Below are 26,261 nucleotides of genomic sequence, written 5' to 3' on the forward strand. Positions count from 1 at the left end.
ATCGGTCGTAGCTTTGGATCAGCCGTCTGCCCGAGGACGGGGCAGTGCCCTGTGCCGACACACTGGTCTGGTTGCCGTTTCCGTCTGGTTCGCCAGTGCTCACCTAGCCAGTGAGCGTACCGCTGGACGTACTTAAGTATTCCAATATATTATTATCAAGCTTATTTCACGAGCTCTTTTCCCTCATTACTTCCTGCAAGCTCTACCCTGCCAGCCTGCGCCCCGCTGATTATTTCCTGCAATCTCTGCCCAGGTTTCCCATTACCCTCGTTCTTCATGGCGTAGCGTTTTCATTTATAAGTATGTATGATGTCATCGCTATTTCGCTCAGCCGTGCGCCCGCAAGCGAGCGCTCACTGGCCCGCAGTAGCGCTGCCTGGACTCCTCAAGTAAAGCCACCGACGCGATGTGCTCTAATTCCGTTTATGAGCCACGCGCGGGCCAGTCCGTGGTCAGCCACCATCCAGAGACACGACCACAGAAACGGCACCAGAACAGCACCGGAACGGCACCGCCTGCTGGCGCTGGACCACTCTGACCACAGCGGCGGTCCGCTGTGTGGCGCGCGAGGACGTGCGCTCGACGACGCGTGTGGACGTGCGCCCGCGCCGGCGCCGCGTCAGCCGTGGGCTGGACGTTGAGCTGGCGTGTTGCTGCGCACGCGCTGAGCGGTGCGGGTGCTGAAGGCTGCCGCCTGGTTGCTGAGCCGCTTGGCGGTGAGAGCCAGCCGGAGCTGTTGCTGACCCGCCTGCTGCATCTGACGCTGGACAACGTCGCCTGCGGGTGATGGGGTGCAGTGGCGCACGTCAGTGCCAGGGTGTGGGTGCGAGAGCTTACATACGCGAGGGTGTGTACGAACAAATCAGAAGCGCGGGGCGTCCACGTGTGCTGGCATTGCATTCAGTCTGCTTTTACGTGCACGGGTTCGTGTGTGTGCGAACATACAGTTAAACCGTCATACATGTAGAGGATTATACGACTTTAACACAGTCCAGCAGCCAGGCACAGAGAAAATACAATGGAGTTGAATGTCGAATGGCATAAGCATGCAGGTCGCTCGGTAGCATTTGTGTTTCGCCACCAGTGGCGCTGCCGTCTTTTAAAAATGTCAGTCCTTTCCGCCCGATTTAACCATAGGGACCATGCCATGTTGAGAAGTAGCATCGTGATATTCAAAATACTCACCAGCTGTTTTATAGCGATTGTCGCGCTTTTTTGTCGAAAGACAACGAGTCTGAATGAGACTAAATCAATCTTGCAAACATGATACCTACATAAATGGAGCGTGTTTACCCTTGCTTAGCACGCGTGAAACTTCGTTTGCTACCTCCAGTCACTTTCAGGTGCTTCTTGTGACCAACGTGTCACAGTGGTGCCACCATCTCCTCTCAACACATGACGTCATTGGGAAACAAAGCCAGTGGTCAGAGGAAAGGCACGGGTCACCGCAGTGCGGGGGAGCTTAGTGGCGTCTGTTGATTCCTCCTCAGGTATTTTGACGTAAAAATAACACGAAAATGTCCCGATTATGTTTATAATGAGAAAACCCGCGGCAATGCCTGTGTTGAGTGGGCCGAGATTTTTAGTTCTAAACGGTGTCCAGATCGTTCAACATTAGTGAAGGGTTTTGGCGTACATTGGATGCAAATTTAAAACAAAAATTTGACGTAGAAAGGTCGTAGTTATCCTCAGCGTGAACTGTTGAATGGTTGGAGTGTGATGGCTATTTAAGATTGCATTATGATATCGAGGCGCCAGTATTTGCAGACGGTGCTGGGCTGACGTCACACCTCAGCCGTCGCCGCACCGGTGCGTACTACCGGAACAAAGATGGCGGCCGTTGCAGACTATCCCGCGCAGGCGTCAAATATGTAAAAAAGTGGTAAACGAGGTACGAGCACATAAAGGCGGTGGTTCAAAACGCCTTTGTAACAAAACACAATCGACTTTGATAAAATTAAGAATAGACAGCCGTGGCTTAAATAGAGTTTGTGAGTAGCTTGTGTGTTCTTCAGTCTCCGCCTTCAGCGCGTCCTCCACCGCATGACTCTTACTGGTCCAATTAAGACTGCAAACTGGAGCCATTAAAGTCGGTCATAAGTGGGTTGGAGAGGTCGGCTGAACCGGCTTTCTTAGCTCGGAGCGTTCAACGGAGACGGCAGATATGGTCGACAGCTCGTTCCCACCCCGCCCCCCCCCCCCCCCCTACACCCCTTCCCGCCTAGCAACGAGACCGAGGCGCTCCTTCGGCGGCGGTGGCGGCGGCGCGGCAGCCGGGCACAGGGAAGCGACAGCCCATTCGCTACGCGCTGGCCGACGGGGCGTCGGTAATGACGTCGCCCCCCCCCCCCCCCCCCCCCCCCAGCCGTGGTGGAGCGCGGTGAGGAACAGCCGTACCCGCCCTGGAACCGACGGCGGTCGCGCGGAGGGCGGGAGGCGGGTCCTCGCCTCCTCCATGGTCACCAACCCAGAAATCTCCTTCCGCAACGTTGACGACTTATATACGAATTACATTCTTCCTTTCTTTAATTCTTATGACGTCGTATATGACGCACTTTTGACAACCAGTGACTCCCTTAGACTTGACAGATAGTGCAGAGCAGCAAGACCAATCACTGGTGCACTCTACAGAACACACACTCGCGCACTGTTGGACGATCAGCGATGGAACACTCTCGAATCACAAAGAAATATACACAGACTAACGCTGTTCCACACCCGCATCCACAAACAAAACATTAACTGCCAGCACACGTCACTGCACTTCTACTTGACACGCGGACACTTGCAACAGGACGCCCACTACGCAATGCAGTGACACTCACATTACCACCGAACAGGACCTCAACATACCAAAAATCATACACTCCATCAACTACGAGAAGATGGAACCAGCTCCCGCTTGAGGCGTCATCTCTCCAGTCTTCTCGTTCCTTAAAACGGGAAATGTACCAGCTCTGCGGCGCGACCGGTGTATCACAGCTTTGGATCCAGACAGGGTAACATCATAAATACTAGGCTGAGATTGAGAATGTCAGCCTTAATGTTCACGGGTTTGAAATTCAAAATCCAACTACGCCTAGTCCTTCTTGGTTGTGTGGCTATCCACATGAGGATCCCAAACACCTTGTATTGAACTGTCCCCGCTATCATGAAATCAGAATTTCGGTGCTACGTAAAACAGATACCATCATTCCAAACTTTTCTGAGATCACTCGCGACGAGCAACTCAATATCTATCTCAGAGGCAACGGTTTGCGAGATTGCACTGGGCAGCGGAAAGCCAAAATTTTGAAAGAATTTCTTTTTCAGACCAAAAGATTCGCATGAATACTTCCCGCGGGCGCGGACAGCAGACGGTCCACTGTGAGGCGTTGCCGGGCCGGGCGTCCGCCGCCGGCCCGAGACGGCTATATGTGTAGACCAGAGCGGCGGCGTGTGCCAGACCCTTGTCGGCCTACAGATCGGACGAGTGGGCGGTGGGTCGTGGGTTACCCGGCGGCGATGACCATATCTTGATATTGTTAGGAGAGGTGCTCAGATTTAAGCGATGCGCTCACGCGCCAATCCCCTCATCGTGCTACGTACCGATATATGTCCGTAATCGGGAATAGACATCAAACATCAAACGAGGGGTCGCTGCCGCTGCCAGATGGCAGCCACGTTTGGCCCGCTGGCCCGCTGGCCCGCTGACACGCTGACACGCTTCCGCCAAAGATCGGCCTGTCGCTGCAAGGTCGGCTTAATGTCCTAAAGTTAGCCGGGCCGGTTCTGCCTCGGGCGCGTCCGCCGCAGCAGGGAGCGGCTACGGAACTAGCGGCACCTGTGCAGCCGGCGCATGCCCAACCGACATCGGAGGGCCTTCTCCCGTGGGAGAAGGCTCCCCGGGGAAGGGGGCCCTCCGAGGAGACGGCAGATGCAGGAGCATCCGCCGTCGACGGAGCCGGCGATGCTAGCCCCTGGAGCCGTGCCGCCGAGGACGCGACGGTCTCGAAGACGTCCCAGAACAGCAGGAGCTAGTCCCGTGAGAACGAGCAGTCGCCCCCCCCCCCCCCTCCCCGTTGTCCCTCACGCCAACGGCGGAGGACACCCGGCTGGAGCTTTTTACGATGAGCTGACGACTGGAGCTTTGGAGTCTAGCAGCCCAGCACAGCCACCCAGCTAGCAGCGACTAGGAACCCAGCAGCTAGCAGCCAGCGACTAACAGCGGTGACTAGTTAGCTGTTCGTCGACTGATGACACACAATAGCCACGTATATCTGTGGAATGCAAGCTGATACCAAATACGACAAGCGGCCAGCGGGAAACATCTGACCTGACGAAGGCACGTGTCCCAGAAAACACACGGCTGATGGCTCACAATATCCAGTATCACGCAGCGGTGTGCTGCGGCACATCCCGGCCGCACGAATGTCGCCTGGATTAAGGGGAAGCTCAACTTTGCAAGCGGCACCGCTGATGTGAATGACTCTGCTTGAGAAACAAATAAGGTCAGACACTGCAGAGGTTATTCAAATATCAGATTCCAAACATGTGGTTCTTGATCAGCACATGGACGCGTTCACGTATGGAACTTGATCAGCCCGCCCGCAGATAGCACGCCGAACATCTCCAGCAAATCGGGGACGTGATCGAATCTCTGTCGCCCAAAATTTACATTCGCCCCTTAGTTCATGACTTTTTGGATCCTGAAGAGATTTCTTTTGGTGTACTGAAGTGCGCTAACTGAACTGGCATGGACTGAAAATCAGCATCGGATTCGGGACCGGCCTAAGGAGTTCGCCAGGCTAGAGACACACTGAGGACAAATATTTCTTGAGATGTGATAGTCCAGAGGGGACACCGAAATATATGTCAGTGACGAGACATTCGTGAGAACTCCAACTTGGAGACGAATCAAAGACTAGTCCAGGCTTTATCACTTCCGAACGCGAGGAAAACTCGCGCCTGCGAAAGTTCAAGGTAAAGACGGGATGCTGCGCAGATTTTGTGGGATTCCGAATCCAATCAGTTGCGTCTTCTCTACATTTACTTGAGTCGGTTGGCACGTAACCGGAAGTCGAGATAGGCTAGAACGTATTCACTCTGCCTAACAACCTACGCATTTTTTGCCGCTCATTGCAATTCGTGTACCGTCTGCATATTATACAACTGCACCCTCGCGAAGAGAATGAGATCGTTCGCAAGGATGCAGCAGAGTCAGGGGCCTGAGGCCGATGACTTAGATGCCTAGATAACTCCCACACCGTTAGGCAGCTTAGTAAATAATTTGCTGTTCCCGACCGGTTAGCTATTCTCGGATTCGAGTGTAGTGCAACCACACATGACTGTGACGTTTGAGTTAGACTGAACGCCGGGAGGTATCGATGCTGTGTAAGATGGGTCAAGTCAGCGATTTCGAGTGGTCTGCCACGTAGCAACATCTGCTAAAATCAAGAAGGCAGAGTAAAAACACGTCTCCGCAGTCGTTGGCAGTTAAGATGTGATCAAGTCAGCGCAATTTCCGTGGAATGGCGTGGTATGAAACCGTACAGGTTTTGACAAAGGAGGGGGGGGGGGGGGAGGATAGTTGGAGAGGCAGCTACAGAGCTGTTTTCTTTTACTGCACTCTCGACGATTTTTGCCATGCCAGGGACGATAGAGATGGGGCGGAATTAAAAGGGCTCTGTCGGATCATCATATTTAAGGATAGAGACTGCTCGGCAGGTCAGAAAGGATCGATAGGAAGACGTCTCGCCGCCCCGTATGCCTGGTAGCACGCTAACGTGACAACCTACGGTGTTCTCACCAACTATTCTTCGCCAGACCCTCTAACGGTCATTCGTGCATACTAGTAGACCGCGCCCTCGCGATATTCCCATCACGCCACAGGAAATCCCGGGCCAGCGAACTGCTGTGCACGAAGCAACCCATTAAGGTGATTGAGGCGCCGCTGTGAACTAGCGGGCGCATTCAGGAGCCGGTACCGCCTGCGCCACTTGTGTCTTGCACATGCTGGCAGTAAAGCTGCGTATATCATATAATATGTATATATATATATACATATATATATATATATATATATATATATATATATATATATATATATATATACTTCTAGACACGGAATGGGAAAAACAAAGAAGTTATTGTGAAGGTCTCCTCGACGCGTGAGGAATGCCTACCAAATTTTTTGACGCTAGGCCAAACTTTAGGTCACCAGAGATCACGAAAGTTTGAAACTGGTCGTTCCGATAGATGCAGTTAAAATCTGTGAACACGAGGTGCGGTGCTTTTCTTTGCAATGAAGGGCTGACTAAGCCTTTTTGTTAGGTGCAACTGTGGGAAGAAGCATTCCAGACACAAAAATACCATTTTAGGCTGACCCAGAGGCCGTCTGAGGTCAACTTAGGTCAAATTTATTATCTATCAAAACGAAAAATAAAGTGCTCACCGGGTCTATCTGACCAGTACAATGCATTTTTGTGGTCAGAAATAGTGTGTTGTACATCTACAGGTAGTAAAGGTCGCATAGCTACTGTCTACATTTGGCATAGTCCCTTCTGTGCCTAGCAATGTATTTGTAACAAACTGAAAACAGGTACGTTGGTATATGAAATTACTTCATCAGCTTTACAAGCACGATAAGGAGGTGGCTACATGCGTCGCACTCATTCATTTAACCTCTCCGCTACTGGAAACATCGGTTATTGACCTTGAATGACCTCATATGGCCTTGCACGCCCTCATCTGACCTATTGGCACGTCATTTTGCACCAGGATGGTACCACAGAATGTATTCAGTAGAACATTCGAAATCTGCGAGCAAAATTACTTCTTAGCACTGCCTATTTGAGATTAGCATGTATTTTGCAGAGGGTACTCACGGAGATAAGTCATGACCTGGGCAACGGTTATTGCTTTGTGATCGTATGATGGCTATGCGCATAAATTAACACTCTTTTCCTGACATATAAACACCAGATTTGCACCAAAATGCTTACGTATTGGGCTGTTTACAAAAATAGCAAAAACTAACCTGGCTTCAGGTACCTGAATTCAAATTTCCGAAAAATCTTAAAGGTATAAACTGTAGGCACAATCAAGTGCTATTACTATGACAAGTTTGAACAATGTTAAATGACTGCTAAAAAAATACGTATGGTCAAGGTTTTCTGGAGGTTGACCTATCTAGCCTGACCTAGGTCACTGATCCTGGTAGATCAAAGCTTCAAGCTTTCACAAAGATACAAAACTGATATCTAAACATACTGGAAAGTTTGTCTTGCTGCGAACCACCATTTTGACTTGTCCTCGATAAACCGTAGGGGGCATACATTACAGCACACCTTAGTAACATACTAGCAGACGATGCAGAGGCATCTAAGGTACATATAATAGCATACCATTAGCTGGGTAAGGTAAAGTTTCTGAACGTTGATTGCGCTTATGTTTATTACATGGCTGGTCGTTCCATTTATAATACGATTCCTAGTTTTCTTATACGTGTCTAGTGTATGATGTGACATCTGGCTGATGGACGTAAATATAGGGAGAGAGAGAAAGAATCAGAGAGAGAGGGAGAGTGAGAGAAAGAGAAAGAGAGAGAGGGCGAGAAAGGAGAGAGAGAGAGAGAGAGAGAGAGAGAGAGAGAGAGAGAGAGAGAGAGAGAGAGAGAGAGAGAGAGAGAGAGAGAGAGAGAGAGAGAGGGAGAGAGAGAGAGAGAGAGAGAGAGAGAGAGAGAGAGAGAGGGAGAGATAGAGAGAGAGAGAGAGAGCTGTGTGTGTGTGTGTGTGTGTGTGTGTGTGTGTGTGTGTGTGTGTGTGTGTGTGTGTGTGTGTGTGTGTGTGTGTGTGTGTGTGTGTGTGTGTGTGTGTGTGTGTGTGTGTGTGTGTGTGTGTGTGTGTGTGTGTGTGTGTGTGTGTGTGTGTGTGTGTGTGTGTGTGTGTGTGTGTGTGTGTGTGTGTGTGTGTGTGTGTGTGTGTTGATATGTATGTTGTGTGTGTGTGTGCGCGCTTAAATACAGATGGCTTGTGCGAACAAAAATCAGTCTACCTTGAAACGCCTACAAATATTGGCTTAAAGCTTTGCCTTTCACCAGCCAATACTTGCTGCTGTATTGGCTCTGGTCCAGTTCGCTGCATCTCAATTGTGGTGAACCGCACACCGATATTGAGCACATCATGGTAGAATGACCGGGGACAGAGACGTTAGATGGAGGACGGACACTTACCGATGTCTGCTCGTGGTCCATTTGGTCCGACCTCTATGACCCCGACGTGCCTTTGACGAGCGGCAAACCCACCCCTGGCTCCAATGGCAGCTACCTGCGCCTAGAAATCATACCGGACGTGAGATCAGTACGAAACCTCAGGTCGGCAGGGGTCAACACGGAACCCGCTGATGGAGAAGTGGTGCGAGCATATGACTATAACAGTGAAAGGCAACCAGTTCATACCATAGAAACCCTTGAACAGCGAGACCGTCCATGATCTTCGCCAGGTTCGCGATGGCCACACGTGGTCACGATGCATGTCCTCGTAATGGTGCTCTCAGGTGTGAGTCCTTGAAGGTAAACGTGGGTGTTCGCCAACAGTTCGTGAATAGTTTCCGGACCGCTGTTTGATCGTGATTGTTTGTGTTCCTTTGCTTCCTTGCCACCGGTTGGACAGCTGTTCCGTGTATATATATATATATATATATATATAAATATATATATATATATATGTATATATATATACATAGTTTCCCTTTTTGGGTATTCATAATTTTACCATTCTAATTTTATCAGCATCGGTTTGACTTAACACCTTATTCTTGACATCATTCTTCTACGCAGTAAGTGGAGTGGATCCCATTTAATATCTTTGCCTATGAGTTATAAACTTTCAGAAACTTACACTTTTCCATATCCCTCAGTGCAATTTCCACGTGTGAAGACTTCTGAAAAAGGTTTCAAAAGATACTTTGCAACTTCAAGAGCTCCAGAACTCTGGAACATCAGAAGGAGAGAAGCCTTCACAAGCCAGCAGCTTGACCGAACAGTGGTCGCCCCTGCGGAGGGCCAGGGTGGAGGGGCCAGGGCCAGGGTGGAGGGGCCAGGGCCGGGGTGGAGGGGGCCAGGGCCGGGGTGGAGGGGCCAGGGCCGGGGTGGGGTGGCCAGGGCTGGGGTGGAGGGGCCAGGGCCAGGGTATGGGGGGCCAGGGCCGGGGTAGAGGGGCCAGGGCTGGGGTGGACTGGCCAGGGCTGGGGTAGAGGGGCCAGGACCAGGGTAGAGGGGCCAGGGCTGCGCTGGAGGGGGGGGGGGGGGGGCCGGGGCCTGGGTAGCGGGGCCAGGGCCAGGGTAGAGGGGCCAGGGCCAGAGTAGACGGGCCAGGGCTGGGGTGGAGGGGCCGGGGAAGACGGGCCAGGGCCAGGGTAGACAGGCCAGGGCTGAGGTAGAGGGGCCAGGGCCGGGGTACGGAGGGGCGTCCGCTGCTAGTCAGCTGACGTCGCTGTCGAAAGATGACAGCTCCCAGTTGGCCGCCGTCACTGACATAGGACGACTGTGTGTGTGATCGTTTGCTGCCGTCTCTTAGAACTGGCCATGTACAGAGACGTTTTCTACGCGTTCTCCGGTCATGCGGTTTTCAGGTTTTCTTGCCGTCGCTTACTTGGCGCCCAGCTCTCCAGCTTGGCTGACCGCTGGAGCTTCTTCGGGATTAGTTAGTGCATGTGCGATACGCGGAGCAAGACCAGCGCCTTACATCGGCGGATTGAAATGACAAGCTCAGACGGTAAGAATGTGGCAGCAGTCATGCAATACCAAGACTTCAACGGGTGCCAAACGGAAAACATGCATCATCAGTATACTGCATGGTTTTCTGTTCTCCGGTTGCTCGCGAGCAGCTCCATTTTGTTTTAGTTCGTTCGCGTTTTCGGCCACCGGTCGGCCAGCTGTTCGTTAAATCACCTTATTTGTGAACATGCTGTTTGTGTTGTTTGACAAGCGAACTTCACAATATCCAACTTGCGCCGAGCAGCATTTGTGAAAAAGAGAACAGGAATCGAAAACCATCGCAGCGAACTGACGCCAGCGCTCAGCTGGGACGCGATAACCGGGGCTTGTGCCCGCCAATGGCACACCGACAGCTGTGGGCTTTCCAATGTTGCTGTACTAAAACTTACATTGAACCTGACCCTGTGGTTGACCACAAATCATCATACTATCACATTGTGTCGGGCAGGACTTCAGGACCTTCGTCGGCAGGCACTGCGTTAATCCGTCGACAGGGCGGTCACTCCTGGGCAAGACTCGGTTCGAGGAAAAGCTTACCGAAGTCATGCTTACGCCAAAGGCCTTCCACCTACATCGACAAGCGCTTTGCCAACGGCACCACCGAGGTGGTGTTGCTCGGTGATCTCTGTCATGCCACTGCTGAGGTAAGTGGCACCACTGGTGACGCTCGCACTGAGATAACCGGTGATTTGAGCACCAGCCTCTTGAGTCACAAGCCGGACAGATATTTCACCAGCCACGACCAGCCGGACAGCCATCTCGCCAGCCACGACAAGCTGGACAGCCATATCACCAGTCACAACGAGCTGGACAGCCATATTACCAGTCACAACGAGCCGGACAGCCATATCACCAGCCAAAGCGAGCTGGACAGCTATATCACCAGTTACACTGCAGCGGCTGGTGACCTCACCTGTATCACTGCATTGGACAGTGACCTTAGTGACTACACTGCTGTGGATGATGGCTGGTGATGATGGATGATGGCAAAGGTTGGTTATGATGGGTTGCGACAATGAGTGATGATGACGGGCACCGCAGATGGTTGGTGCTGACGGGTGGTGGATGATGCTGATGATGATGATTATGATGATAGGAGATAATAATGGAAGATGGCGTTGAGTGAGAATGATGGATGATGATGGTGATTTATGATATGAGTGGCGACGACGACGGTGAACGAAGGTAGGTAATAATGATGGGTGGTGGTAAGTGATGATGATGCGTGATAATAACGGGTGACAACCTCGCCCGTCACGCTAAGGCGGTCAGCGACATTCCCAGTGACCGTGTGACGGGCAGCGAGCTCACCTGCGACGCCGTCACAGTGCCGGGGACGCCGGCCTGGACCGACGGACGGGTGCTGATCGTCGACGCCTGCGAGGAGGCCAGCGTCGCCTGCCGAGCGGCGACACACGTGTCTGTGTGTGTGACGTAGTTGAAACACACGCGCACGCCGCTCGACGCCTTAGACTCGTCAGGATAGCTGCAGGACTCTTCGGAGTCAGCGGTATTGCTTGTCAGAATCTACTCATCACTAATTTGTCATTTGAGAGGGTTATGTACGGTGAGAAAATGCCAGGGACGACTTCATAAACTGTAAGAACGACTGCCGAATGGTACTTACTACACCATTCGCCACTTAACTAAAACCCAGCATGGTTTATAGCGGCCATCAGCGCCGATTCTGGGCTTTAATTAATGGTGCAATCGTCTTCGAGCTGCGGCTGATGCATGCTTCAATGCGAGCCCACTCGTGCGTGCATACTCGCTAGGAGGATTGGGCCGTCCAAGCATCGCTTCGCGAGGCGATTCACGTCGTGACACGCGTCGTAACGCTCCCCGAGGAGTCATAATTTAACATGCTACATGCCGAGGTCGACGCTGTGTCTCCAGCCACGAATGTATGCAGGCTAGTGATGCCAGCAGGCTGGATGCAGTTGTGGTGCTGCGTTGCATGTGACTCGCGTGCCTCGCGCCGCTATTTTCGCGGTATGGTGTAGCGTTGTCTGCAGGATAACCGGTTTTTCCCTGTCGACCGAGTGCAGTTCGACGTGCCCATATTTCTTAGCGTTTGCAGCGTGCATATAACGAAGGCCCTCGGTCGCTCTCTCTCCCACGCATCGCTCCAGATCATGGACCGCTACCTGACTCGCCACAGCAGTATGATGAGGGATATAATGTGAGAGCGGCTGGCCGCGGCAGAACTGCAAGTACACAACCAAGTGTGGAGTATGCATCGTGCATGGAGCAAACGGTCATATGATTATGATATGTGACACATGCAGCTGCTACGAGTGCCACAATTATATTGATTACGAGATTGCCACACCATTACGTTGATAACGAGACGACAACGAACGGCATATACCAATCAATATAGGCGATTTTCGTGATTAATGATACCTTTGATATTTTATCCTCGATTTTGTCCTGACTTTGACCCCATACACAAAAAATAGCTTCAGGAATGAGCTATTCGGTATCGAAAGCCCTAAAAACGGTGTCACACAACCCTCCAATTCGTCGAGAAAAATTTCGAAATTGCACTGTCATTTAAGATGGCGGCTGTCACCATTTTCAGTTCTGAAAAATGCTCAGATTTGCGCAAGTAGCACCTAAGCTACACTGGTTCTCTTAGCTACATATAACATATTGCCGTGAACAAGTTCGCGGTAATAAATATTGTAAGGACCAATATGGGAAGTAGAAAGACCGCAGCACGACAAGGCGGCTATGGTAAATTGCTTGAGGGCTTTTACATTTTTAGGCTTTCCAAAATGCATGTCTGAACCTGTTTCTCAATCATTGTCTGACCAAAACTGAAGGAGGGCTAGCGACTGTCTGTAAAGATCTCGTTCAGTAAAAGCAAGCTGATTTAAATATCACTTTTTGTACATTTACCAAATCATATTAACCATATCCATGCTTTTTATTGTGTCCGAACTTCTGTGCAGGAAGGGTATTCAGACCAAAACACTCAGACCTTTGAATGCATAGTTTTTATCATGAAACTCGGTAGCATGGACTTCCTGCACCGGCTGGGACAGTCATGTATTTTAGTTGGCTGGAACCAAATTTTCAGATACACCTCATGTCTTAACCTTCTGATTACATCAGTAATGTTTGTATAACATTTATTTAATATTTTTTATTATATTATATTATAGCGTTGCAGTACGTTAAGCTTTTGCCGTCAAGTTCTGCCGTTGACCTGCGGTTTGACGAGTGTATGGTGGTGTGAGAGTTTACGCAGTAAACGCCAGTTGACCTGACGGATCGCTAGATAAGTTTGCCTAATTAAAAGATTGGGACCAATTATTGTTATGAAATGAAACGCTACAAACGATTCCTTTATTTTTGTGTTTCGTCTCGCAGACCCCAAGCCAAATGGCGATGTATCCCCACCAGCCATTCGCTTGATATGCGAACAGGACCGACCACACAGTATTCTTCTGCCCGCTTTGATTCCGGGTAAGCTTCACTACCACACCGTCAAACAAAAAAGCCTACCATCAATCACTTCAATCCTCTGACGTGTTCGCTGCCGAGTGCATGCACCTGCTCTGCACAACAGTTTTGTGCTGCGTTGCAGTCCAGGGTTCTAGGATTGACCTCTGACAAACTAGGCGCACTGGAGCACGAGGAGCCTTTATTCTTGCTGTGATTGGACATAGACTGTTCTAGCAGATTGCTGTGACGCAGACACTAAAAACACCGGGGTGTGCAGTGAAAATAACGCCATACGTCTCAGTGTTATCTCACATCCTTCCTCATTGTCAATAAGTTTACACAGGTTCACAGACAACCGACATGCTTATAATAGAAATAAGAAATGACAAGGTTGAATTTTGGACAACAGACGCAGATCCATGACTTCAGAAATGGGGGGAGGGGAGGGGAGGGGAAGGAGAATAGTCGGGCTAGGAGTATACCCACGATAGCCTCACCCCAAAGCTGCTCTTGATCCCAGTTTTGTGCTGCGTTTTCTATGATTCGGAAAGCCGCCAAAAGTTTGCCATAAAATCGCCTTTTTCGCGGTCGAAATTTCAATTGTGACCTGATAGGCCGGTGAGCGGCATTCGGCTCTACCTCGGCGCAACGGGGACGTTCCCCCGATTTTTTGTTCTACCCCGGGGCAACGGGGACGTTCAGCAGTATTTGGCTCCACCCCGGAACAACGGGGACGTTCCACAGTATTTGGCTCTACCCCGGAGCAACGGGGACGCTCCACAGTATTTGGCTCCACTCCGGAACAACGGGGACGTTCCACAGTATTTGGCTCTACTCCGGGGCAACGGGGACGTTCCACAGTATTTGGCTCTACTCCGGGGCAACGGGGACGTTCCACAGTATTTGGCTCCACCCCGGGACAACGGGGACGTTCCACAGTATTTGGCTCCACCCCGGAACAACGGGGACGTTCCACAGTATTTGGCTCTACTCCGGGGGCAACGGGGACGTTCCACAGTATTTGGCTCTACCTCGGGGCAACGGGGACGTTCCACAGCATTTGGCTCCACCCCGGGACAACGGGGACGTTCCACAGTATTTGGCTCCACCCCGGAACAACGGGGACGTTCCACAGTATTTGGATCTACCTCGGGGCAACGGGGACGTTCCACAGCATTTGGCTCCACCCCGGGACAACGGGGACGTCCCACAGTATTTGGCTCTACCCCGGGGCAACGGGGACGTTCCACAGTATTTGGCTCTACCTCGGGGCAACGGGGACGTTCCACAGTATTTGGCTCCACCCCGGGACAACGGGGACGTTCCACAGTATTTGGCTCCACCCCGGGACAACGGGGACGTTCCGTAGTATTTGGCTCTACCCCGGGACAACGGGGACGTTCCACAGCATTTCAGTATCATTACAGTATTCTGCGGTTATGTGGCCAATGCATTCTACACCTTATTACCGGTGCTGAGCTCACAGCCAGGCATCCCGCAGAGTGTTTCTGTGCACGGCTGCACACATGCCTGCAAAGCATCTGGTCAATGGCGCCCATCGCGAGACTAATCTCCTCTAAGTAGCACGTGCACTGCTGGGTCAAGACGACGTCGGCTTTTAACGATACGATCGGCATCAGCCTCTGTTTGCTGCGGCCATTCTGCGCTCCATGCGAACTCTCACCACGTTCCACACCTTTTCAATAGGGTTTCACTGCGGGCTGAAGGATCAAATCGAAGAAGCTCTGCTCCAGCAAGCTCGCGTTCGGTTGAGAGTGATCCCAGACCGCAGTGGGCAGGAGCATTGTCGCAAGCGATGACCACCTCGGTTGCATGTCCTCCAATGTATCAGAGCGTGGCTCTGACCCGCTCGCGGCAGCCGTCCTCCCGGAATGTTCCTCGGCGGCGCCGGCAGCACCCAACAGCGGTTTGATAGATGCCAGCAACGATGTGCCCGCTCTTCCCCCTTGGTGCTTGATTCTTCACACCCCATCTGGCACCCTGCTTTGGACGAAGCGAAACCGCACAGCGCGTGAAATCAACTGCAGTTTGACTGCACCGGGCACGCTGCATCGTTCCCAGTCACGGCTCGGACCAATGCAGATCTCGCGTGTTCGGCACGCTTTCTCTTGTCATCTTCTGAACGTTTTTTCTGTTTTTTTTTCGTTTTTTCATAAGCGGGATCACATAATGGAAAATGTATTAACCTTCTGTGGCGTGAAAGCGACCGACGAGAAACTGTCAACATGACCGCGAATGGGTGAGGGGGGGGGGGGTTACGGGTAAGATTTCTCTACCCAACCCGTTCACTACCCGTCCTTGATAAGCTACACCCACCCACTATCGGTCCCTGGTCGGCTGCGCCCACCCGCTACCCGTCCCTGATCGGCTGCGCCCACCCGGTACCCGTCCCTGATCGGCTGCACCCACGTATAGCCCGCTCCTAATTAGCTGCAACCACCCGCTACCCGTGACTAACCAAGTGCGCCCGCCCGCTACCTGCCCGTTTGCATTTTCCGGTACTTTGGCTCTATCTTGTGTAAGAGTTGCAGGACAGTCTACACTGTAGCATACCCTGTAGCCTTTGAAATTGCAAAAGTGGTGTGGATGGGGTTAACTAACACTGAAAGAAACACAAGCAGTAGCACTGAGTACCCTTTCTTGAAGCATCCACGCGACATTTCTTAAATGTACCCGAAGCTTTCTCCAAAGTGACAATTGACGGCCTGTACCCATACGCGTACCCGGAGCTTTCCCCAAATCTGTACCCAACCGAACTCGCTACCCATTCCACATGGGTACCCACGAGCTCTTTTACCCAGCCGGTGAGGTGCGCTGGTCGGAGGTGCCTTAGCTGACGTGTGGGCGTGGCCCGCGGCGGCCGTGGCAACAGCGCCGTTATACAGCCGCACCCGCGCAGATGATAATATCTGGGGTGCCCAAGGTCGGGCCGAAGCCGAGACGCATGCGGGGAGCTGACTGTACTCGTCGGTAGCAGCTCGTTGTCGACCAGGATACTCGCCGAAGTATCAGCTGTTACGATTCTAAACTAGTGCCGCGCTTGCGTTTACGCCCCGATGTTGTTCGGCTCGCGCTCCCGCTCCAGGCGGACGCCGGGGACAGGGGCTTCGGAGCGCGGCGTCCCCGTGACGCGTCACGTGATCAAGGGCGCTCACCGCAGACAGCACAATCGTCACATGACTGCACGCCCGTTACACGTCCGTGACGTGTAAACATTATCCGCCCGTTACACGTCGACCGCACGTCGTGGGCCATGCTGGGAGCTCGGCCTGGAAATCGTGCAGACAGCTCTAACCTGCTGCGGCTGCCGAGTCGCGGTGGGAATCTAGATCGTAAGACCGCGTGGTGACCTGGCAGAAGTGTGCTAGCAAGCAGCCAGAGCGCTGTCAGTCTGTCTGCACTGGCGACAGGAAAAGTTGCCAGTTTGGGGAAAAAGCCAGTTTGGGGAATCCTCACCACCGTTGGGGAGGACGGCAGTCCGCTGTGTATTAACATTACGGACGATGTTAACATCATTTCAAGGACCTTAGCTGTAACTAACTAGAAAAAAAGATTATGCAATGGCCTGAAATCGATGCAAATATGGTTTGTAAGTGATATGCTAAAGCGAAATGTTTGGAAAACCAGATTCAATGTGTTCTCAAAATGCCAACAAACTACGCACCTCCTTTCCCGACCATGAACGACATGCTTTACATATACACTCAGACAATATTTCTTTGGTCTGTTGTCGCATGGCATCCGTACCACCTTTATGTATACGTATCTGTATGTTTCTCATCCCTCCTGCGTTTTAAGAAGTGCTCGCTTTGTGGGCCTGCACGTCGATCAGACAGATTGAGCCTCACCAGCACTGGGTGCTGCATTCGACTCTGATCTCACTTTCAGTTCTCATCAAGAAATTGCTCTCAAAGCTTTATCAAGTGGCTGGTCCCACAGGCAAAACAAGACAATATTAGGAAACACATCAGGCCAGGCATGCTCTGCGACAGTCTCATGCATCCACATGTAAATTATAACTGTTTATCATGGGGCATAACTGACATAAACTTTCTATCAAACTAATCTTGATAGCATTTTGGAGGCGAAGAAGTGCCTTGTAAGACTTAATGTTAAGGCATAACCCATTTCAAATTCAAAGACATTGTAACTTTGCAATGTCTTCTAGTCATTTTGCAGAGCTCAGTATGGGCTTGTCTGCGTGACAGTTATATTAAAAGGAATATTCACATGTGAATATATTGATGCAAGTATCAGGTAGAATGAAATAAGCTCACATATAACTATTGGCATTCTCTTAAGTGGAAAAGATTGCTCTAGACAACGCCATTTTTCTATTTAGTAAATGCGCTTCTCAATACGTCATTGTTTGTTTGCGTCATCGTAACTTGCACAACATTGATTGAGGGTTAAGGAACGGCTGTTATATCTGTAAATCGTGCTCACGAACGCCAGATATGAACAACTGGACAACCACATTTTTTCTTGGCCTTGACCGTTGCATAAGCAATGAAATGACAAAATTTGAATGACGTTATTATGAAGTCATGAATGCCTGGGTGACCTTGAAATTGTCTGCACGAAAAAAGTCTGCGCATCTTTACAGACGTGTTGATCAGAAACTAGAATGTTTCAGGTCCTCAGAAGGCCACGGCTGTGAACTGCGCCGAATGGTCTGCAAGATGGCTATTTTACTTAAAAACATTTCCAAATGTGCAACAGATCCCGCAATGTGACATAAGGTCAATCAAAGGCTAGGAAAATATTTGCCAAAATGAAGGCGAAAATTTTCTTAGCTTCCCGCCACCTCCATCCCCGCCATTCCCGTCACCACCGATGCCACCCGCCACCACCACCACCATCCGCACCGGCTCTATCGCATATGCGTGTGTGAATCTGGTCACAGAGGAAGGGGTTTTACGGGCCGAGAACGGTACACTTTGAATGCATGGAAATTATCATCAATCATAGCTCTAGCCGCTTAGGCGGCAAGGAGGGAGACATGCCCCCAATTTACCAAAATAGATTTTGACGCATCCAATTTTGCCCGAATAATAATACATTTTTCAATATTATCCCACACAAGATACCATTTTTGGGTCCGACTGTTTCCCAGGTCCCAGTTTGGCCACCACAATTTTGATTTGTCCCTCCTTTTCCTCGAGACATGTCTGTACCCATGCTCTTCTGATATAAAGCATCGCCATCTCATTTGCTTTACCCTCAATCAACTCTGACAGATGGTGTTATCACTCTGTCCTGCGCCTCCGGGCTACGCGCATGAGCTTCCAGTTTGAAAAAATCAGGATGTAAATTATATAGTCCTGATATAACGATCAACATCGGCTGCATCGCATTCCGTTTATGACGAGACAATTGTGTGAAATAAAAATATATAAAAAGTTTTAACGTTTGTCCCTGTGGTCGCCTCTTAAAACTAATCCAGGTTATCCTCTTTATAAATGCAGATCTCGCCGGGCCAAACCATGCGTCGTTAGGTCTTTACAATAGTCCAAAGGCAGGGGCGAGTCCAGGACACAGGTTTGGGGGCGGGACACCGGCTTTGGGGTAGACAAATTCCAAAAAGGCCTTTATAAAAAAACGCATCGGATGTCGCTTCTTTTGACCATAGTTGGTATTCTAGAGAAGCCTCCTGTCTGTTTACATTTTCTCCAAGCTTCAGGAATGTGCAATTTTCCCCAACTTTGACAATCTTGGGGGGCAAGCACCAGGCGACACTCCTGGATTCGCCCTCGGCCAAATACCTCTCGAGATCTCGTGGGAGACCGGACATCATGCGTAACATCACGTGGAAGACCGGACTGCCCACCTACCCACCCCAGCCTGCCCTGTATAGGGTTAACACTGACGACGAGTGCTTCAAAACCACGGTATTCCGGCGCAAAACAATTGTCGCTCTGCAGGCAAAGTAAGCAAAGGATTTGTTTCAACCTTTACATGAACAGCTGGCGTGGGCTTCAGAACTGCTTGTGAAGTTAAGACCCAAGCCACAAACAAACGGGGCTCAGTCATCTGTAAAACCAGAATATTCACTGTGCGCTGCATGGGCATTGCAGTGAAACTCACAACGGGCATAAGTCACGCGCTCCAGTGCTGACGCTGATGGCATTGATTTAATAGCGTAATAATTTAAAATTTTGCTTGGCAGTTCCCGGCGATACGGCGGTATTTACGTCATGTGCTTGATTATTATCGTGAATAACGTGGTTACATAAATTATTTACGGTTTGAGTTACATGGGATCTGCGACATCCTACACTAGGAACTTGAGACTCAAGATGCATTTCGCAGCACGTCGACATGAGAGATTTTACCGTTGCAGAGCACAACAAAAAAACAGACCACAAAACCAAGCGTCGATTTGCATGCAAAATAAGACGAGAATTCGTATGCACTGTCATATTCAGCTTTAGACACTGCCCATGATACGTTCGACAAAGATCGCAAAAGGCCGCGATGACGTCATTGGTAATAGTTACGTCATTGGTAGACACCAGAGAGCTACCGGACGCCGCCTGCACCGGAAGGAAACCGTCTCGCTGCAAAGGAACGCAGTCGCGTCAGCCGTGCCCACTCTGTAGGGCTGCACGGTTCGGTGACGCCTGCCGCTGTCACAAACACACAAACACACACACACACACACACACACACACCCACACACACACACACACACACACACACACACACACACACACACACACACACACACACACACACACACACACACACACAAACACACACACAAACACACACACACACACACACACACACACACACACACACACACACACACACACACACACACACACACACACACGTCGCCGGGCGGGATTCCTCGCGGGTCCAGTTCCCAGGCGTGACGACAGCGACGCTACTTGCCTCTCCAGACGCACGCGTCAGTGTGACAACGTGGTCTCTTGACAATGTGTCAGCAGAGCGAGAACAATATTGCTGTAAAGACAGGTTGGTGCCTGTGGTTTGACTTGCTATGGCACATAGGCATGTATCATGCCAGGTCGGCAGCTTTATGAACCCCTGATGGGGTTCACAACGATGATGGGGTCCTGGCGCCCGCAAAGCTCTAGTGGGGCGAGGATCAAGCATAGATGCCTGGTTCGTTCTCCAATCGAGCATAGATGCCTGGTTCGTTCTCCAATCGCCTCCGACATTTCGGGCAGTCGCGTCTGCGCCGTACACACCTAGCTAGAAGCACGTGGCTTAATCCTCCCCTAACCCTTAAGATGGGTGTCACTCACCCGTGCTGTGGAGGTGACCTGGTTGGTGCCAAAGCCGAAGCCGCCGCCACCCTGTAGGCTGGTGGCCGCCTGCGCAGTCTGAGCTCCGCCCCCGCCCGTGGCCGTGTTGGTCACAGAGGTCCCCACGCCTGCGGGGCGGCCCGCGGGTCAACGAGATCAGGTCAGGCCACATAGGTCACAAGTCACCTGCTCGTGAGCCAGCGACGGCCAAGACGCCGAAAAGGTCGGCGCTGGGGAGGAGGCGGGAGGCAGTGGTAACGCCGCCGTTCTCCTTTCTTGAAAACACTGCGTGTTTTCTGCAGGTTTGCGTGGAAAAGCAGTGGAGAATGCGGGCGCACCATACCCACTTTTCTCATGGGACCCACAGTCGTGGAATCAGCCGGCTCAGCGTGATGTTAACGGGGCGCTGACATGTAACGTACGGCGTCACGGAACAAAGAGGCGGTGCGTGATGGGTGGGACAGAGGGCAGAGCCGTCCATTGCAGGATCCCATGCATGGAGATGCAGTGCAAGGCAGCGTATAGAATGATGGCCTGGCCAACCACAGCAGGTGTAATCAGCGGAGAGGATCTCACCCAAGCCGAGTGAATCGATGCCAGCCACATGACTGCACCAGATGATACGAAGCCAGGACCCAACAGACGAGGTCGAAGGTCAGCATAAGGGGTGCAACGTTAAGCCCAGAAAGGATTGTGAAGCCCTCCTGGGGTCTGCTAAAAGGCGCTGTCCTTGGAAGTAACTCTTCTACTTTAACGCACACATGTGTCAAAAATAACGGCGCTACACCCGACGCGCGGGTTTGAACACTGTTATACATGCATCGCAGGCTGGATGGTGATACGCTTTCCAAACACATTGCGCGTACAATAAGATATGACAAGCTTTAAATGCCGAACAATGCAGCGCCATTCATCGTAGCAAAATACTACATACAGCGAACAAGAGCACCGGGAAACCAGCAGCAAACGTGAAGCAAATGGGCTCACCTAGGCATTTCGGCTGTACTACAACTGATATATATATATATATATATATATATATATATATATATATATATATATATATATATATATACATATGTGTGTATACAGATACATATTTACTCATAGATATTTCTATATATATATATATATATATATATATATATTTAACCCGATATATCTGTTGCAGGAGGTTGTTAGTATAAGCTGACCGAATTCCACATTGCCCCACTGACCTACGACGGGTCCGTTGACGGTGTTGGCGATCCCGACGTTGGCGCCGATGGTCTGTCGCGTCTGCAGGGGTGTTGTCAGACCGGTCTGGGCCGGCGCTGGCAGCAGCGACCCCGGCGGCAGCACCGCCTTCTGCGGATACCCTGCAGCAAACGGGACGTGGTCTGTGGGCTGTCCCGCTGCAGGCTGGGCATGATCTCTGGTATGTCCCGCTATAGACGGGACGTGATCTCTGGGCTGTCCCGCAGCAGGCGGTCTGGACTGTCCCGCAGCAGGCGGAACGTGATCTCTGGGCTGTGCCGCAGCAGGCGGGACGTGGTCTCTGGGCCGTCCCGCCTGCTGCGGGACGTGGTCTCTAGGCTGTCCCGCAGCAGGCGGAACGTGATATCTGGGCTGTCCCGCAGCCGGCGGAACGTGATCTCTGGGCTGTCCCGCAGCAGGCGGGACGTGATCTCTGGGCTGTCCCGCAGCAGGCAATGGTGTTATTTTACGGGAACTTAAGAGACAATTCCTATCTCTTTCTCAAATTCCTCCCTCTCGTCATGTGACAATGACCATGTCCCAGCTCCATAGCACTTTCAAACATAACACAGGTAATTAGCCCTAAGTCGCATCAAACATAATCACATCTAACGCGTCGTAAGATGTACCGACTCAGTTTCATCACTCCACCCAATAGAGCCATACATAAACCCTCACACCATGTCGTCAGAAAAATCCGTTATATCCCATCCCCCGTGTCACCCGATTATCACATTGTCCTCCTCTGAACATGCAACCACGCTGGTATTCAGATGAGCGAGCTAGCCTTTGCAAGCCCAAGGCATTATCTAGATCCATCCGCTCACGATAATTTATCTTGCCTTGTCGACGCTTTACTTTGATTAACAAATTTCATCAATCATTCCTCTAATGTAAATGGGAACAGCGCGCACCGCACTGCAAGCACGCGGCCAAATGTACTCTCCAACGTGGCAAGTCATCCAAGCAGAGCCCCCGCCTGAGAAGGGTTTCCTCGCCAGGCCACGCGTCGGACACATCGAGGTCATGCACTTATGTCTTGTGGAAAAACCCACCTCCGCTGCTAACACACTTATGCCGCGTCGAACATGCCCCACATCCGCTATTCGGCACTTGTATCTCGCCGAACAGACCCTCATTTCCGCTGTTCACGTTATGTCTTGCCGAATGTGTTATGTTATGTCTTATAAGTCTTGCCGAACACACCCCATCGCACGCTTCACTATCACCATCTGCCGCCCGGCGCGTGAAACACTCAGGACGCAACATCGCATCGCGTGTCTCATACCCGAAGCTCCCGGCACTTCTCTTCGGATCTCTGCACAAAACAAACCCAGATAATTGCATTTTAATTCCGCAAGGTTTTGTCCTGCACAATGGCCGACGCCTGAGCTTTCCTCATCACCAAGAGGTTTTTACCAGGCCCAGTTCGACAAAAACGTGCCGGTTTTTACCAGGGTTTCAGTAGTGCGCTTTTTTAGGTTGGTGCCTCCTGGATAGCATAACACGACACGACAAGGGGACCGTTACGCGCACGACAGTTCCACGCGCTGGGTCGCTTCCCTTCTCACCGCGGGGAAGCGGTGGGGCTCCCGTCGCCGCAAGATCCAACCGCAAAACTGAGGGGGGAGGGGGGGGGGGATCCGCTGCGATGATATTGTTCTGTTATCCAAGTGTACCATTGATTTGAATACAATGCGCATTGATATGTTACATGCTTTATTTGGCGTCTGTTACCGGACGAATTAGATAGGTTCACGTAAATCCGCATGCGTTGGTGCATTGATACTGGACCACATTAACGGCATGGATGCAATTGCAGTTACGTCTGTCACTCGATTTCGCCGGATAGGAAAGGCCCGACCACCGCAACTTTAGCCTGGCCTCCAGCCGCAAGTGAAATACTCCAGCCCCGTGTTAAGCTTTAGACCCATCGGGCAAAACAGCATAGCAATGAAACCATTCGTGCGATCCCGCTGGACTCAGTCCATTGCTTTTTCCGCGAGACGCTGGCAATCCTATTTCGGAAACGACGGGGGAGAATACTTGACACCCCCACCATTCGCGTTATTAGTGGGCGGCGAGTCCAGGCGAGCGCTAAGCAACGTCATGTTCACCAGTTCACCACCAGGCGGGAGCAACTCTGTACTGTCCTTTCGCTCAGCTTCGTGCACGCCCACGACATGAGGCATGGGCAAAGGTCACCGACATGCACCCTCCGAATTAGCTCCACATAGCCCCGAACGGATCTGTTTCATCGGATAACTATGACGTTTGAAGGGCAGCTGCTGTATGCGTGCATGCGTGCGTCCGTATATATATATATATATATATATATATATATATATATATATATATATATGCATGTATGTATGCGTTCTCTCTTCCTCTCTCTCCCTCTCTCTCTTTCTTTCTCTCTCTCTCATTCTCTCTCTCTCTCTCTCTCTCTCTCTCTCTCCTCTCTCATCTCTCTCTCTCTCTCTCTCTCTCTCTCTCTCTCTCTCTCTCTCTCTCTCTCTCTCTCTCTCTCTCTCTCTCTCTCTCTCTCTATCTCTCTCTCTCTCTCTCTCTCCCTCTCTGTCTTTCCGTGTATGCATGTATATCTGCATGAATGCATGCACTATGCACGTATGTGTGCACGTATGCATTTATTTATGCGTGCATTCCGACATTCCATGCCACGTGACTCTCTTGGGAACTGCTCAGCTGTGCAGAAACAGAGGGCTGAAAAAGCACTGAACATCGCCGCCCGCATCCTCATCAACCTAACTAATCAGGATCGTGTGCCGCCCGCATCCTCATCACCCTAACTAATCAGGATCGTGTGCCGCCCGCATCCTCATCACCCTAACTAATCAGGATCGTGTGCCGCCCGCGCCCTCATCACCCTAACTAATCAGGATCGTGTGCTGCCCGCGCTACTCGTGTTGGGCTGGTCTGAAATATAAGATAAGACCACCGAACGGGAGGTGATGCCGCTGCAGAACATTCTGTCTGACACCCGCGCGCCTGAGGCCATGCGGACGCGGTCGGTCGGCCGGACCTCGGTGCTCTCGCGTGCCACTCGGGCCGCAGCTGACGGCATGGCGCAACTCCCGCGAGTGTGCTCCGCGGTCGCACGATGATCAGTTTTGCTCCCGAGCGACTCACATGTTGATTTCGCTGCCATCAAACGTTCGCCTGTCCCCCATCGTCAGCGCCATGGCCGTTTCCAACAGCGCGGTCGCTTACATGCGAACGAGATGAGACTGTTGTGCTGTTTTTACGACCGCGTGCAAGGTCCATATGCTTTCATTTTCGTGCCCAATATGTACGACGTGGTGCCAGAAAGCCATGTGATCAACGATCCTAAACGCAATCTGAAATCTGTATGTCTATCTACCGATGCAAGCATGCAGGAGTATATGCGTGGATATATGCATGCCGGTATGCGTTTTTGCCCGGCATATCTGTATGTATTACGTGCGTAAATATCAACGCATAACGTATACAGATGTATGTATACATGCATATGAACACTGGTATGCATGAATGCACATGTGTAAAAATTTAGGGTTTCGTGTGCAAAGACGTGCATGTGTACATGTATTTTAAAGGGGTTCATGCATCACGCATATTTTCATGCACGTATGCATTGTAAATGTATGCATACACGGATAGGTATGCATATTTAGTTCCATACATGTATATATGTATGTTTATGTGCATACATTATGCGTATATGTATGCATAGTCGTATGTATACACGTATAATGTATTATTTATGTACGCATAGGTGAACGGATGTGTGTATGGATATACGGATGGATGGATGCATGGATGGATGCACGGATGCATGGTTAAATGGGTGCGCGCGTGCACATGTATGCATGCATGCATGCATGTATGTATGTATGTAGGCCTTGATGTTATGCGGCTATAATCCCAGACTATCCCCTGAGACACATATGTGAAAACATCATGCAGCCATCAAACAGTATACTCACCCACACCGTTTGCCATGCAGTACACGTACACGTAACTCTCATGCGCATACGAACAAGAACAGACTTTCAACTGATTTTCGGCAGCGACCTATTGTTGTCGCTGAGCTCGGTGGGCTCTGCGACTGTTTTTGCGCGCCGCTGGTCCTAGTTGGGCCGACTTACCCTGGGTGAGGACGGCGATCATCGCTAGGAGTGTAAAGCTTCGCACGAGCTGCATGCTGCTGCTGCTGTTGATCGGCCGGGGTCTGAAGATGACTGACATCGGTCTCGTGGCGGCAGATCTCAATCCCTGAGTGGAGTCTAGATCTGGCTGAGTCTACGGCCTAAACCGCTGTCAGTCAGCCCTCGCGCCGTCCTGGATCTAGCCAATTTCACCACTCACAGACGAGCTGGATCTGGATCTGTATCGAAACCGAGCCCGGGCTAACCAACGACGGAAATCAGATCCGAGCGGCGCCTCAGGATACGACGGAATCGATCCAGGATCGGGGCGGGGCGCGACTGTGACGGGCCCGGGAGCTGGGGCGAGAG

General features: G+C 51.1%; 1 protein-coding gene across 1 annotated transcript; it reads right to left on the reverse strand.

Moving 5' to 3' along the window:
• Positions 1-619: 619 nt before the first annotated feature.
• LOC119104245 (uncharacterized) lies at positions 620-26,261 on the reverse strand. Its single transcript, XM_037227955.1, has 7 exons — positions 25,893-26,261; positions 21,726-21,866; positions 20,509-20,636; positions 19,732-19,791; positions 11,069-11,155; positions 8,213-8,312; positions 620-777 (listed from the first exon to the last, which is right to left on the reverse strand). Exons 1-7 carry the CDS (start codon positions 25,990-25,992, stop codon positions 620-622), a joined length of 774 nt encoding a protein of 257 aa, XP_037083850.1. The 5' UTR covers positions 25,993-26,261.

This window comes from Pollicipes pollicipes, unplaced genomic scaffold (genome assembly GCF_011947565.3).
Source record: "Pollicipes pollicipes isolate AB1234 unplaced genomic scaffold, Ppol_2.1 Scaffold_1600;HRSCAF=1878_pilon_pilon_pilon, whole genome shotgun sequence".
Lineage (NCBI taxonomy): Eukaryota > Metazoa > Arthropoda > Thecostraca > Pollicipedomorpha > Pollicipedidae > Pollicipes > Pollicipes pollicipes.

Excerpts from the sequence above, each read along its gene's own strand:
- LOC119104245 (XM_037227955.1), bottom strand. The coding sequence starts at position 25,992 with ATGTCAGTCATCTTCAGACCCCGGCCGATCAACAGCAGCAGCAGCATG. Across the intron at positions 21,867-25,892 it reads GATCGCCGTCCTCACCCAGG|GGTATCCGCAGAAGGCGGTG; the intron begins GTAAGTCGGCCC and ends CGTTTGCTGCAG. Across the intron at positions 11,156-19,731 it reads CTCTGGTGTCTACCAATGAC|GCGACGCTGGCCTCCTCGCA; the intron begins GTAACTATTACC and ends GCCGCTCGGCAG.